The 12,501-nt window shown below is 32.3% G+C and overlaps 1 protein-coding gene and 2 long non-coding RNA genes across 10 annotated transcripts; 2 read left to right on the top strand and 1 right to left on the bottom strand.

The window, feature by feature from the left end:
• Positions 1-289: 289 nt before the first annotated feature.
• On the top strand, positions 290-6,666 carry LOC111877234 (uncharacterized). Of its 2 annotated transcripts, XR_006185529.2 has the most exons (4): positions 290-377; positions 470-617; positions 1,843-1,937; positions 5,996-6,666. It is a non-coding gene; the product is annotated as an uncharacterized LOC111877234 (long non-coding RNA). The 2 variants fall into 2 exon arrangements; XR_006185528.2 differs by lacking the exon at positions 290-377 and having other exon boundaries at positions 411-617.
• On the bottom strand, positions 2,845-7,166 carry LOC111877235 (uncharacterized). 2 transcript variants are annotated; one of them, XR_002845359.3, is made up of 4 exons: positions 7,026-7,166; positions 4,436-4,487; positions 3,495-3,602; positions 2,845-3,408 (listed from the first exon to the last, which is right to left on the bottom strand). It is a non-coding gene; the product is annotated as an uncharacterized LOC111877235 (long non-coding RNA). The 2 variants fall into 2 exon arrangements; XR_006185527.2 differs by lacking the exon at positions 7,026-7,166 and adding an exon at positions 6,886-7,024.
• Positions 7,167-7,682: 516 nt separating this feature from the next.
• LOC111877232 (auxin transporter-like protein 2) lies at positions 7,683-12,117 on the top strand. Of its 6 annotated transcripts, none has more exons than XR_002845357.3 (8): positions 7,770-8,960; positions 9,265-9,499; positions 9,598-9,783; positions 10,572-10,686; positions 10,781-10,863; positions 11,022-11,174; positions 11,374-11,416; positions 11,794-12,117. XR_002845357.3 is itself a non-coding variant. In XM_052766095.1 (4 exons), the coding sequence occupies exons 2-4, from the start codon at positions 9,323-9,325 to the stop codon at positions 10,683-10,685; spliced, it is 420 nt and encodes a 139-aa protein (XP_052622055.1). In that variant the 5' UTR covers positions 7,697-8,960; positions 9,265-9,322; the 3' UTR covers positions 10,686-10,687. The 6 variants fall into 6 exon arrangements, 1 of the variants encoding a protein (XP_052622055.1); XR_002845355.3 differs by having other exon boundaries at positions 7,772-8,960; positions 11,022-11,160; XR_002845356.3 differs by having other exon boundaries at positions 7,753-8,960; positions 10,781-10,837; positions 11,022-11,416.
• The last annotated feature ends 384 nt before the right edge of the window (positions 12,118-12,501 follow it).

Consider the following 12,501-nt stretch of genomic DNA (forward strand, 5'->3'; position numbering starts at 1 on the left):
ATGTGTATAACTCTCATAAAATTATCCATAAATAGTTTGGATGAAATGCAACCCAAATGGACCATGCCGGGTCGGGTCAAGTATATACCAAATAAGTTATGGACTTAGACACCTTATCCAATAGTAGGTTTTTCATATTATCTTCAAAATCGACCAACTAAACGAAGTTTTCTCTCATCCATTGGACGAAAACAAGGTACGATTCTAGGCCCCTGTTGAACCAATACTTTTTTTCTTAAGAAAATCGATTCTGATTTCTGTATTTTCTGTGTTATTTTTGACATATCATAGTTTACACTTTTGTTTTGGGTGAAAAAGAGTATTATCAAAAGCAATTTGCAACATTGAAGTCTTTTGAGGAAACTCTAAAATTGAAGGTTCATTATTATTTTTTTTTTACTTTTTTCACATTTGTATCTTATGTTTGATTTCTTTAGAGTTCATACTAACTACTCAAATATGGTGGCAGTGAACTCTGTTTGTATCGACGATGTCCAGATGACATCGATTAACGAGTGGTAATCATCGAATTGCAATGTGTTGTTGAAGTTCGACGAGCCTTCCGAGAGCACTTGCGAAATCTCCAAATTGGTCTTCTTTGTCGCCCTTCTTCTCAGGTAAATCAATGTGTGTGTGTTTAACAACCATCAAATCATCTGATTACTTCATTATTAATTGCTTGAAAGTTACCAATTTTACCTTTGATACAAACATTATGTCGTTGGTTCCCCTGCACCAAGAATCATGTTCAATTTTGATTTTCTTCTATTTAGAAACTGAAAATGAACGTGAGGTTTATAAATTGTGGCGAAATCTCAAAACGGTTAAAATCTCAACATAAACAAAAACATTCACGACCACCAAGTGTTTGTTGTAATGCTCAAATGGCATTACACAACTCAAAAACCCCAACTTCTTAAAAAATAAATACACTGCAGAAATCAAACATTCATGTAGAGCCTATTAATTTGGGAAGTATGAAAAGATATTTGACATGAGTTTGTTTCCTCTCAAGACTTCTAAAAGTAGTCAAATGGTATTATGTTAACACATTATTTATACTTTGTTAAGATACAAATGGTATCATCAGTTATGTCTATTTGTTTCTTTTTTGAATTTGTAATGTTTGTTTCTGGTATGAAACATTTAGGGTAAAAAGTTGTTGTGACATTGTTCTAGAGTTACATTACATGAATTTATGAATATATTCAAAAGAATTGAGTCAATTGACAACCGCTGCAGCTAAGGTTGAATTCTATTTTTTTCTTTGGTTCAAGTTAAATTTCCAGTCCTCATTCTTATCAAGCATTTGATGTTCATCATCTGGATGTATAAAATTGAAAACATCTTATTTTTTTTAAGCTTAATATTAGTAACTAAGTGAATGAGTTTACTTTTTTTTGTCAACTTTCTTACTCTTAAGAAAAAAAAATGTTTCATAATTTGCCATACTTAAGTTGAAAAAAAAAATATTGAAATGAAACTTTTAAAACATAAAGTTTGATTTTTTTTTAAAAAAAATTGTTAGTCAAAATTACCATTTTGACCTTTTTATCTGATTTGGTCATTTTATTGGAGTTTTTTTTGTTTTTTGCGGAATTTGACCCATTTAAACATAAAACAAAAAAATTATCTGATATGAAACTTTTAAAACAGTAAATATAATTTTTTTGCTCAAAGTATTCATTTTCACCATTTTGATCAATTTGCCCATTTTGGTCAATTTGATCATTTTGAGGTTTTTTTTTTCTTTTTCTTTTGTTATTTCAACCAAGTAAGCAAAAAAAAATAATGTATTATACAATTCGCTTTCTTGATATATGCATGCATATGTTGTTGCAGGTACATGGAGTTAGTTAAAAACTATGGTTTGGAGATTTCTCAGATTGGAATTGAACCTAATAATGGATTAACATGGAAAATGACAACAAGAAAAGGTGATAAAGAACTTCACAAATATGTTCACCATTTTTTTATTTTAATTTCTTAATTTTTAATATCAATATTAGTTGAAGTGTGGTAATCCGCACTATGTTTCCTCAATGTAAGCCTATTGGACTACGCATAAGAAATGAAGCATATGGTTCCAATTGTTGTATGATATGGTTTATTGTAGGTTGGAGGGATTTTTTTTAATGTAGGATTACTTCTGATTTGCTTGATTTTAACTTAATACTGTAGCATCTGGGGACCCAAAAACTCTAAATCCACTACAAGAAAATTTCGATTTAACTACGGAAAAATTCCATAGCAAAATGATGTAATTCTGTAGCTAAACCTAAATAACTACGGAAGTTGCTACGGAATTTGCCAATGAGATTCCATAGTAAAATTTCATGTAGCAAAATGTTTAACTACAAAATTATAGTTCCGTAGCAATTTTGCTATGGCCGTTGCTACAACGTCTATCCGTAGCATTTCAACTACAACACACTTCCATCACAATTCCGTAACAATGAATTCTGTAGCAAATTCCGTATCTATTTTGTTCTGTAGCAAATTTCGTAGCCATTTAGTCCATAACAAATTTCGTAGCTAATTGTTCCGTAGCAAATTTTGTAGCCATTTGGTCCGTAGCAAATTCCGTAGCCAATTGTTCCGTAGTAAATTCCGTAGTCCTTTGGTCCGTAGCAAATTCCGTAGCCATTTGGTCCATAGCAAATTCCGTAGCTAATTGTTCCGTAGCAAATTCTGTAGCCTTTCGTTCCGTAACAAATTCCGTAGCAAATTTTGTAACAACTTTTTTGTAGTCAATTCCATAACAATCGTTCCATACTATTTTTTCTATAAAATTCAGTTAGTTAATTTGACTTATTATATCAATTTACAAAAATACAATTAATATAAAACCAAAAATAACAAAGTATTTCTATAGAAACTAAAAGAAATATCAGTACATCAAAAGATACATATTTCAATATCAAAAGTCGCTACAATTTTAACGTAAAACATTATTCCATACATAATATTCTATCATTGAATAATAAAAGTTTTGACCTGTTCACTCAATGTGTTAATGACATTCATTGCTTGTGCAAGTTGTTGTTCAAACTTTGCTTGAACATCCATATTTTTCTGCTGAAACTCCACATTCTTTTTCTGAGAATCCTCATATTTTTGCTGAACATCCTCATATTTTTGTTGAATATCCTCATATTGTTCGCATTGTGTCTCAACTAACTTCTTCGAATTCTCAATCTCGACTTTTGTCTCGGCATTATTATCCTCGTATTGTTCGCGATGCATTTCAGAAGATCCTTTACTAGAACGAATGCGCTTTCGATATGAGCCAAATCCATATAATCGCTTTTTTCAATCATGTCCCCCGACAACATCATCAAATAGTTTGTCCTCATCAATTTCCTCTCCTATTGCTTCCAATCGAGCACATCGTTCCATAAAATCATCCTATAATTTTATAATTGTGTTGAGATAAAACTTACACAAAAAAATCAAAATAAAATTTACATGAAATTATTAAAAATAAAACTTACATGAATTTTTTTAGCTTTGTCAACTAAAAAAGTCACTCCATCGTGATTCTTAGTGTGTGTATACAAGAATAGTTCATGGTGTGCCGGATCATGTCCCCAAAGCTTCTTCTACATATATACAAAAAAAATCAATATTAAAGTAGATTGCTATTTTTACATTAAGGCTTAGATATTTAAAGATGAAAAATTAGCAACTTATTTTTAGGCTAAACCCATTTAAAAATCAAAATGGAACTAGATTGCTATGATACAAAAGTAAATGAAAGTAGATTGTTATTTTTTGCATTTAGGCTCCACTCTTTAAAAATGAAAAATAAAATAACATACTTTTTAGGATTAGTCCTCTTAAAAATCAAAATGGAACTAGAAAAACTATAAAATACAACTAAATGAAAGTACATTGCTATTTTATGTATTTATGCTTAGTCCTTTTAAAAATAAAAATGAAACTAGAATGCTATAATATAAAACTAAAAGAAAGTAGATTGCTATTTTATGCGTTTAGGCTTAATCCTTATAAAAATCAAAATAAAACTAAATAATGGTATTTTAAAAACTTAGGAAGTTATAAATCTTTAGGTTCACAAATATTATTGAAATATCTTACTGAAAATTTAAGCATACTACTTTTTACTTTAAAATAACAACGTACTTTTGCTTTCTTATTTATTTTAGCATCCTACTTTTTACTTTGAAATTTTTAACTAATTGTAGCAATATGAACTAAATACAAAAACTAAAAGTATAATGCAAATACTTTAATGAAAGTAGATTGCTATTTTTTGCATTTAGACTTAGCCCTTTAAAAATGAAAAAAATAACAACTTACTTTTAGGATTAGCCCCTTTCAAACTCAAAATGGAACTACTTTCTAAAATACAATGTCATAGTAAGTATAAAAGATAAAACACAAAGCTTAAACATGATAGTTTTGTTATCACCTAGATTGTGTTGGGTTGGATTGGATTGGAGTGAAGTAGAGTGGATTGGAACCTGGAACAAAGAAGATCAAAGAAAAACAAAAAAAAACTTTATCTCAACAAAATAAAAACAAAGAAAAAGTTAACAAAATATTATTTGGGAAGATGTGAACATGACCACTTGTAGTTTAATACATTTAAAGGGTTATCAAAATTATATTTATGTAGAACAAACAAGCCATCTAACAAAGCGTTATGGAACAAGACACATCTACTCTGTTTTCAGAAAAAATTATCAAACCTTATGAGACATTTCCGAATTTTGATAGTTAAATTGTAACTACTCAAAAAAAGAAATTGCATTTTAGAAAGTATAGATGTTAAGGTACATTACATGCTATTTGCCTACAAGAAAAGACTGCATATTAACCAAACAAACCAAAAGGCTTAAGTACTCTTCTCTTTCTTTCTTTATCTAAAAAAAACTTACATTTTATTCTTCATGACAAGAATCTCATCTCTTACCATTAAGTCCTAACTATTTACAAATTTATTCTCTTTTATTTCTTTCCTTCATTTTCACCAAAGTGTGTTGTTATTTCCACAAACCAGAACCCAACAATGTCAAAAGGTAAGGAGAGACTAACTGTAGACTATCTAACCCATGTTCACCTTAAAAAGAAATCACAATAATACAATTGCAAATTACAAAATTACATATTGAATTTTAAATTACTGATAACAATTTCTCAATCATATATATAATAATATAAAGATATAGTACATCACAAAAAGCTTAAAAGAAAACGAAGAGAACAATGCACAATATGGACTGTCAATTGCTTCTGTTTTGGATTTACAGTAAAAATAGAGGCATTTCTTTTTTTACTTTGTTGTTGACTTATTTACTACATAGTTAAGTATTAAACTCCTCTCCAATACTATAGCCTCAGTAAATATATGATGAAAGTAACTGCCTGATGTCCTCTTAATATCCACATATTTCACTCTAGGCACCTTTCAACAAAGATGATTTAAATACCAGTAGTCCAAACAACACTCGATGGTAAAAAAAGAAACACAACATAAGTATGTTTAAGAACTGAATGGCTAAAGAAGAGACTTGAGAAAATGAAAGTGAAGGTAAGAGTGTCTGAAATAGAAGAAAAATGCATTCAAATACCATTAGAGACGGTATGATTCTTGTAAATAAGTTTGAGTAAAATTATAACTTTGGCCCTGCATTATGTCGAAAGTATGGTTTTAGTCCGGCTGTTTCATTGATTTACATGCGTGGTCCCTAATGAAAACCATATAGTCTCTTTTTTTAACTTTGACATGTAACCAAATTCAACCAAAAATAAAAAATCAAAATTAAACAAAATCATGATCTAAAAGTCCAATAAAATCTAACCTAAAATCAAATGTTTTCTCAGTTTAATGATTAGAAACATTAGGGACCACATCTGGACCTAAACCACAACTTTTGACATACCACAGGGGCAAAAGCTGTAATTTACTCTTACTTCTTTAAAGAAAAGTAGCAAACTTGACGTTGATAGTTCTTGTGATATTTGGTAGTGGCTAGCTGGAGGGTAAAAGAGACCGAAAGGATGATTTCCATTTGCACAGAACTAAGAAAGGTACAAGTTAATAAAATAAAAAGGATTTATGTACCATTTATTTGTTTAATGCTGAAAAGATTGTTTTGTCCATGGAACTTTTTAGTTGGGAGCAACAGAGGAAGAAGGACCTGATTATTGTATAATCACTCCACCAGAGATATTAAATGTGACAGCGATTGATACATATGATGATCATAGAATGGCCATGGCTTTGTCACTTGTATCATGTGCTCCTCAGTCATGATCATTGAAGGAAATCCAGTATCAATAGATGCTGAGAGAAGTCAACCTAGTTTTGGTACTAGTTGTACAAGCAACAACACAACTTGCTCATCAGTCATGGAGCGTGACAATGGCCCAAAGAAGGTTTAGTTTGCTTTTCTTACAAGATTCTGATGCTTAAGGTAAAAAAGAAAATATGAGTGAGGTGTTTGTAATGTGATGTACCACACAAAAGCATAGTTACTGCATAATCTAGTTTTCATCACCAAATTATCTTAATTCTATCATCAATAGACCACAACAAAATGTAGTTTTCGTCTCTAGTTTTGATCAATAAACTATCATACAATGTATGCTTATTTTCTACATAAAGTCATATGACATTTAACCATTTGGTTGACAAAATCCTTTTAAAAGAGCAATAGAGGTTTATTTGTGTTAAATGTGTATGAGAGTGTGATACAGGGATGTTCTGTAATGCGTAATGAACAATAATTTTAGTTCTAAAACAAAATTCACTGGAAGATTTAGAAGTTCTGAAACAAAATCATGACCGGCTAAGTTCACAGAAGAATGGAGAAGGAGGAACTGAGGAAGGGATTTAGGGAGGATCAAGGATAGTACCTGCACAAGGTCAATGAGAAAGATGACCGGAAGAAGCAGCAGTCGACGGCGACGACCAGATAGCGACGATGTGTGAAGAAGAAAGATTCAATGGAGAGATCGAGAAAAATAGAGCAAAAAAGAAGAGAGAAGAATGTTACCTCTGATTTAGGGAGGATCGAGGTAGGGATGAAGCCGATCGAGAAAAATCTACCGGTTGATGGAGCAGGCGGCGAACAACAAAGCTCCGATCGATAATGGCGTAATAAGACTGGTTGATTTGAGGAATGAGGAATACGATCGATATGATCCGATTACCTCTGATTTGGGGAAGAAGACTTATTTGACCCATTTGCCCTTAATAAGACCGGTTGACGGGTCCTCTCCTAAGAAATCAAATTTACCAAATAAAATCTTTAAATTAACAGAAAAAAATAGCTAACAAGTCTATTCTTTCACCTTATTTCCAGCTATATATTGAAGCATAGAGATCATATCAATACTATTTTCGTTTAATGTTAATTAAATAAAGGAACACATCCAACTCAATGCAAGAGAAGAAGAAAAAAAATCTATTAATTATCACAATAATAGATATCTTTGTCGGTTTTCATAATAAATACAAAATTTTTATTTATTTTAAGACAGGAAATTTGTTTAATTATACAGTATATTAAAGTTTTCAGACCTTAGCTACAGTAAACATCCACCAGTTTTAGCAAAATTGGTCCTTCTTTTAATACATGTCCGTTCAATTTTGTCTCTTATGTGCATCGTGTAGAATCTATCCAACTTTCGTCCCTCTATTTTTTTTTGTTATTATCTGGCAGATGTGTTTGATTTGCAGGGGTTATTTTGTAAATTTTCCCCATCCTTGTCAACGTGGCTGAAGGTTGTTAGTTTCTTTTGTTTTTTTTATGGAACGGACGTGTCAATCTAAGGATATTTCTCTTTCTTTCCTCATCTTCTTTCTCCACCGTGTGGCTTTTATCTTTGTTCCAAATTCCATCAACACTTCGATCATCTTGGTCTTGTCGATGGTTCGCGCTGCTCAGCTCTCATTTTAAATTGGTCCTTCTTTTAATACATGTCCGTTCAATTTTGTCTCTTATGTGCATCGTGTAGAATCTATCCAACTTTCGTCCCTCTATTTTTTTTTGTTATTATCTGGCAGATGTGTTTGATTTGCAGGGGTTATTTTGTAAATTTTCCCCATCCTTGTCAACGTGGCTGAAGGTTGTTAGTTTCTTTTGTTTTTTTTATGGAACGGACGTGTCAATCTAAGGATATTTCTCTTTCTTTCCTCATCTTCTTTCTCCACCGTGTGGCTTTTATCTTTGTTCCAAATTCCATCAACACTTCGATCATCTTGGTCTTGTCGATGGTTCGCGCTGCTCAGCTCTCATTTTAAATTGGTCCTTCTTTTAATACATGTCCGTTCAATTTTGTCTCTTATGTGCATCGTGTAGAATCTATCCAACTTTCGTCCCTCTATTTTTTTTTGTTATTATCTGGCAGATGTGTTTGATTTGCAGGGGTTATTTTGTAAATTTTCCCCATCCTTGTCAACGTGGCTGAAGGTTGTTAGTTTCTTTTGTTTTTTTTATGGAACGGACGTGTCAATCTAAGGATATTTCTCTTTCTTTCCTCATCTTCTTTCTCCACCGTGTGGCTTTTATCTTTGTTCCAAATTCCATCAACACTTCGATCATCTTGGTCTTGTCGATGGTTCGCGCTGCTCAGCTCTCATTTGGAACATCGATTGCACCACCAAACCTCCGACTCCCACTGTTCATGGCGTATGTTTAATACGACAATCGTTCATCGTGTTGACCGATTCACGGCCTGAAGACCCTCTTCGTATGCCTCTCACTCCATTTGCTTTAGATTCCATTCGATGTTGGCATTGGCGGGAGTCGGTCTCGACTGATAGGGAAACACGAAGAAGCAATGTCACCGAATCTTCTTTTCTTTTGACTTTGGAGTGGAAAAGAATGAGCGAGGTCCAGAGGTTGGTCGCGACTGATAGGGAAGCACGAAGAAGCAATGTCACCGAATCCCACCACAATCCGGGTCACCAGCGTGATTTTGCCCAGGTTCGTTTTCGATTGTCTTTCTGTATATAGTTAGGGTTCCGCCTAGGGTTAACAGTTCACTTTTGGAGCATAAGTTGTTTAAATTGGTTGTTTCAAGTTGAAAGTGGTAACACATAATCGATCATTTTTTTTTTAAAATTTATGGATATGTTTCATGTGAAAGTATATATACCTATGTGTAGCTTCCGTTACTTTATTATTTTAATTACTTGCATTGATTCATGATAGTTCCTGTCATCAAACCGAAATAAAGGCAATGATAGAGAAGTTTTTAAGCGCTTCTTATGGAGTGTTGTGTTTTCAGTTTCAGATCTCTTTAACAACTGGAAAGACTTCTGTAAACGTAAGAAAACAGAGCAAAAATGGTTCCTAATAAGCAAGCTGAAGGAGCGATAGTTCCCGGGGAAATGAAGGGTTCAAATGAGCAAGAACAAGGAGAGGGGCAGGTAGGGGTAGATCAGTCAGTGTCTGTCGTCAAGAACTTTCTTTGGCATGGTGGTTCTGCTTATAATGGTCGGTTCAGTTGTGTTTCAAACCAGGTAATTTACCATATCACCCTCTACACCCTGTAGTTATATATCCTCTCTTTTTTCATAAAAAAATCAAGTCATTTTTGTTTATCGTTTTGTGCTTTCAGGTAGCACAAGTGTTGTTGAACTCCCATACTCATTCTCTCAATTGGGTATGCTTTTAGGAGTCATCTTTCAAGTCTTTTATGGACTCCTTGGTCTTGGAAGCTGGACTGCTCTTCAGTGTTCTCTATGTCCAGTATAGAGCCAGAAAGGAGACAGAGAATGTCAGCTTCAGGAACCATGTTATTCAGGTTAATCTTCATCCGTTTTTGATTCTTTAGCATTTAGCACTGTAAAAGATGCACAAATATCTATGAACCATGTTATTCAGGTTTATCATTTTGCGGGACACATGACCATATATCATACATGGTATTGTCTATGCTCTGTATTCAAAAGATGCACAAATATCTATGAATTTAGCACAAGTATCTGTGACTTTGTTGCTTAATCTGACTTTCTTCAATTGCTCTTACAAGCCATCTTACAAAGTGAGGAACTTATAAAAATAAAGAAGATATAACACACAACTTTAGACCAAAAAGAAAATCAGATCGTTTGTCGCTTATAACTTTTGGTAAACTTAGCTATGTTGAATATTGAATCAAAATGAGTATAATATTTGATATGAATTGGGTTTGGTAAGTGAACGAAGATATGTTGTATGCCACCTTTTTTTAATAAATATTTATTATGTTAAGTATAAGTTATTAACAAGAATCATAGTAATTATTCATTTTTAACAAAACACTTAAAGTTAGTGCATGTACTGAAATTAGATTTTGGGAAACTCACCTGTTTCATTGCTTTCTATATATGTTTACATCCATAATCACGTCCACATAATCAAATTGCATTCAAAGTAGTTTTAGTAGCAAACTAATCTGATCTGAAAGTAATGCAAATCGATGCATGATGTGTTATTGGTACATCGGCATGTTCCTCTTATGCAACAACATGTTTTAATTATCATCTCAACCTGCTCCATGTTTTTTTTATAATATTTCAGTCATATTAACAATTAACTAATGAGTAATAGATGATCCCACATGGGAGGATGTACCCTTACCCAATGGTTGCAACGTTCCTGGTGGATTCATGTGGCGAATCACCTTACACCATGGTGACTGTGCATCGATTATTATATCAATAAGGTATAAAATATTTTGGTTTCAATAAGGTATAAAATATTGGAATTTTCTAACTTTTGTCTATATGTAAATTTCTTACTTATGCCTCTTATTCTAGGAGAAAGAGGGGTGATAAAAACATGGATGATCAGATCTATTGTGTTTCTGAGCTTCAGTAAGGCACAAAGTTTGCTACTTCAAGTATATTGCTACTTTCATTTCTTCTCATTACAACATTCTAATTTTCTAGATTGCTTTATTATTTATATCATGTTTCCTTACTACACCATTATAGTTTAAACTTAAATTTTATTTGAGAATGTATTATTGTTCTAATGGACAATTCATTATGTATCCAGGTTACTGTTGCTTTGGCTGTGGCAGAAGTTGCATTTGAGTTTGAACACGGGCTCTTTACACCACCTTTTGTGGACCCAACACTCTGATTGAATAACTGAATATGATGGAATAACCCCTTTCCTTAAATTCCGAAATAATGTATAAAAATTTTGGTAGATATTCATATATTTAATGTAATTTGAAACTTATTTTATCTTTTTATACTTTTATCGGTTAAATTGTTAATAAATTTTCTATTTTAGTTACACCATTTTCATCCAACTCTTGCCATTTTATTTTTACTTATGCGTTTCAAGGGAATACGTTGTAATGTGTCTATTGCAAACTGATTAGGTTTTATTTTTTATACAGAGGAAGATAAAGATCTGGAATGATTTTTTTTCTCTCCACAACAGTAAGGATTTCTTATTGCTGCCTTTTATTATGCAAATCACTCAAATTATATTATCTACAAGCTTTGTAATGAAGATATACCAAAATCTAACATATAGTCGAAATAACATTGCGTCCAAACTTACAAAAAAAAGTTTATTTGCAAAATTTTAGAAGTAAACACACATAGGGTCAAAAATGGAGAAATAATGATGTTTCTTATTTTATTTGACCTTTTTAATTGACTTCTACATCATTTTAGTCTTGAAAACTAAAGCAATTGATATTGAAAGAAACTTGATGACAACCAACAAGAAGCAAAAATGACTGCCTTTCCAGATTAATTTATTTGACCGCCAAGAGAACCCTTATTTTTTAACGAACTATTGTTCTATGCAGGTCTCCGGCCAACATTCCAGAAGTTGTGATTCTACAAACAACCTTGCATGCCAAATCCCATTCAATTTGCAATCAATTGCTATGAACATCCAACAGTACGTCTGTCCATACTACTAGACAAGAAACTCAAGAAAGCGTATCAGGAGATGTACCAAATTATCAAACATGATGCATAGGGAGAAATACTCTATTTCAATGTTCTTTTTTAAATATTATCCGTCTTTTTCATCTTTTGCTTGTGTACGTACGTAGTCAGTTAGGATGCAAATTTTTATGTTTTCTCACTGTTTCTATTGAATAACATGTTTTAAACCAGTTCCATTATATAGTCATCCGCTCCATTAACGAAGCACGACATACGCTATAGACAAATTACAACCGATCCCCCTGCCCCCCGCGAAGCGGGGGTAACGAATCTAGTTTATTTTAGAATTGCCAACGCTAAAGCAAAAATTAAATCCCAAAGTCAAAAAAAATTGTTTAAGTTAATCTATATGGGTTAATCTTATTATTGTTATAGTGATAAAAAGGTATGTATTAAAAATTAAATTTATGCTATGCTTATATAAAGGAAATCAAGGAGGATGCAGAGTCAAAGAGGCTTATCTTTTTTTTTTTGTGGTATCTATTGGCACTCAATGAAAAATTATATTAAAGTTCTAAGATTTTAAGTACAATTTTGAGTTCGCATTGAATGCTTATACTTGG

This window comes from Lactuca sativa, chromosome 8 (assembly GCF_002870075.4).
Source record: "Lactuca sativa cultivar Salinas chromosome 8, Lsat_Salinas_v11, whole genome shotgun sequence".
NCBI classification, from domain to species: Eukaryota; Viridiplantae; Streptophyta; class Magnoliopsida; order Asterales; family Asteraceae; genus Lactuca; species Lactuca sativa.

Bases quoted from the DNA above. Each gene is read 5' to 3' on its own strand.
- LOC111877232 (XM_052766095.1), top strand. From the start codon at position 9,323: ATGGTTCCTAATAAGCAAGCTGAAGGAGCGATAGTTCCCGGGGAAATG. The intron at 9,500-9,654 runs GTAATTTACCAT...GTATGCTTTTAG, and splicing joins TCAGTTGTGTTTCAAACCAG to GAGTCATCTTTCAAGTCTTT. The intron at 9,784-10,571 runs GTTAATCTTCAT...AATGAGTAATAG, and splicing joins TCAGGAACCATGTTATTCAG to ATGATCCCACATGGGAGGAT.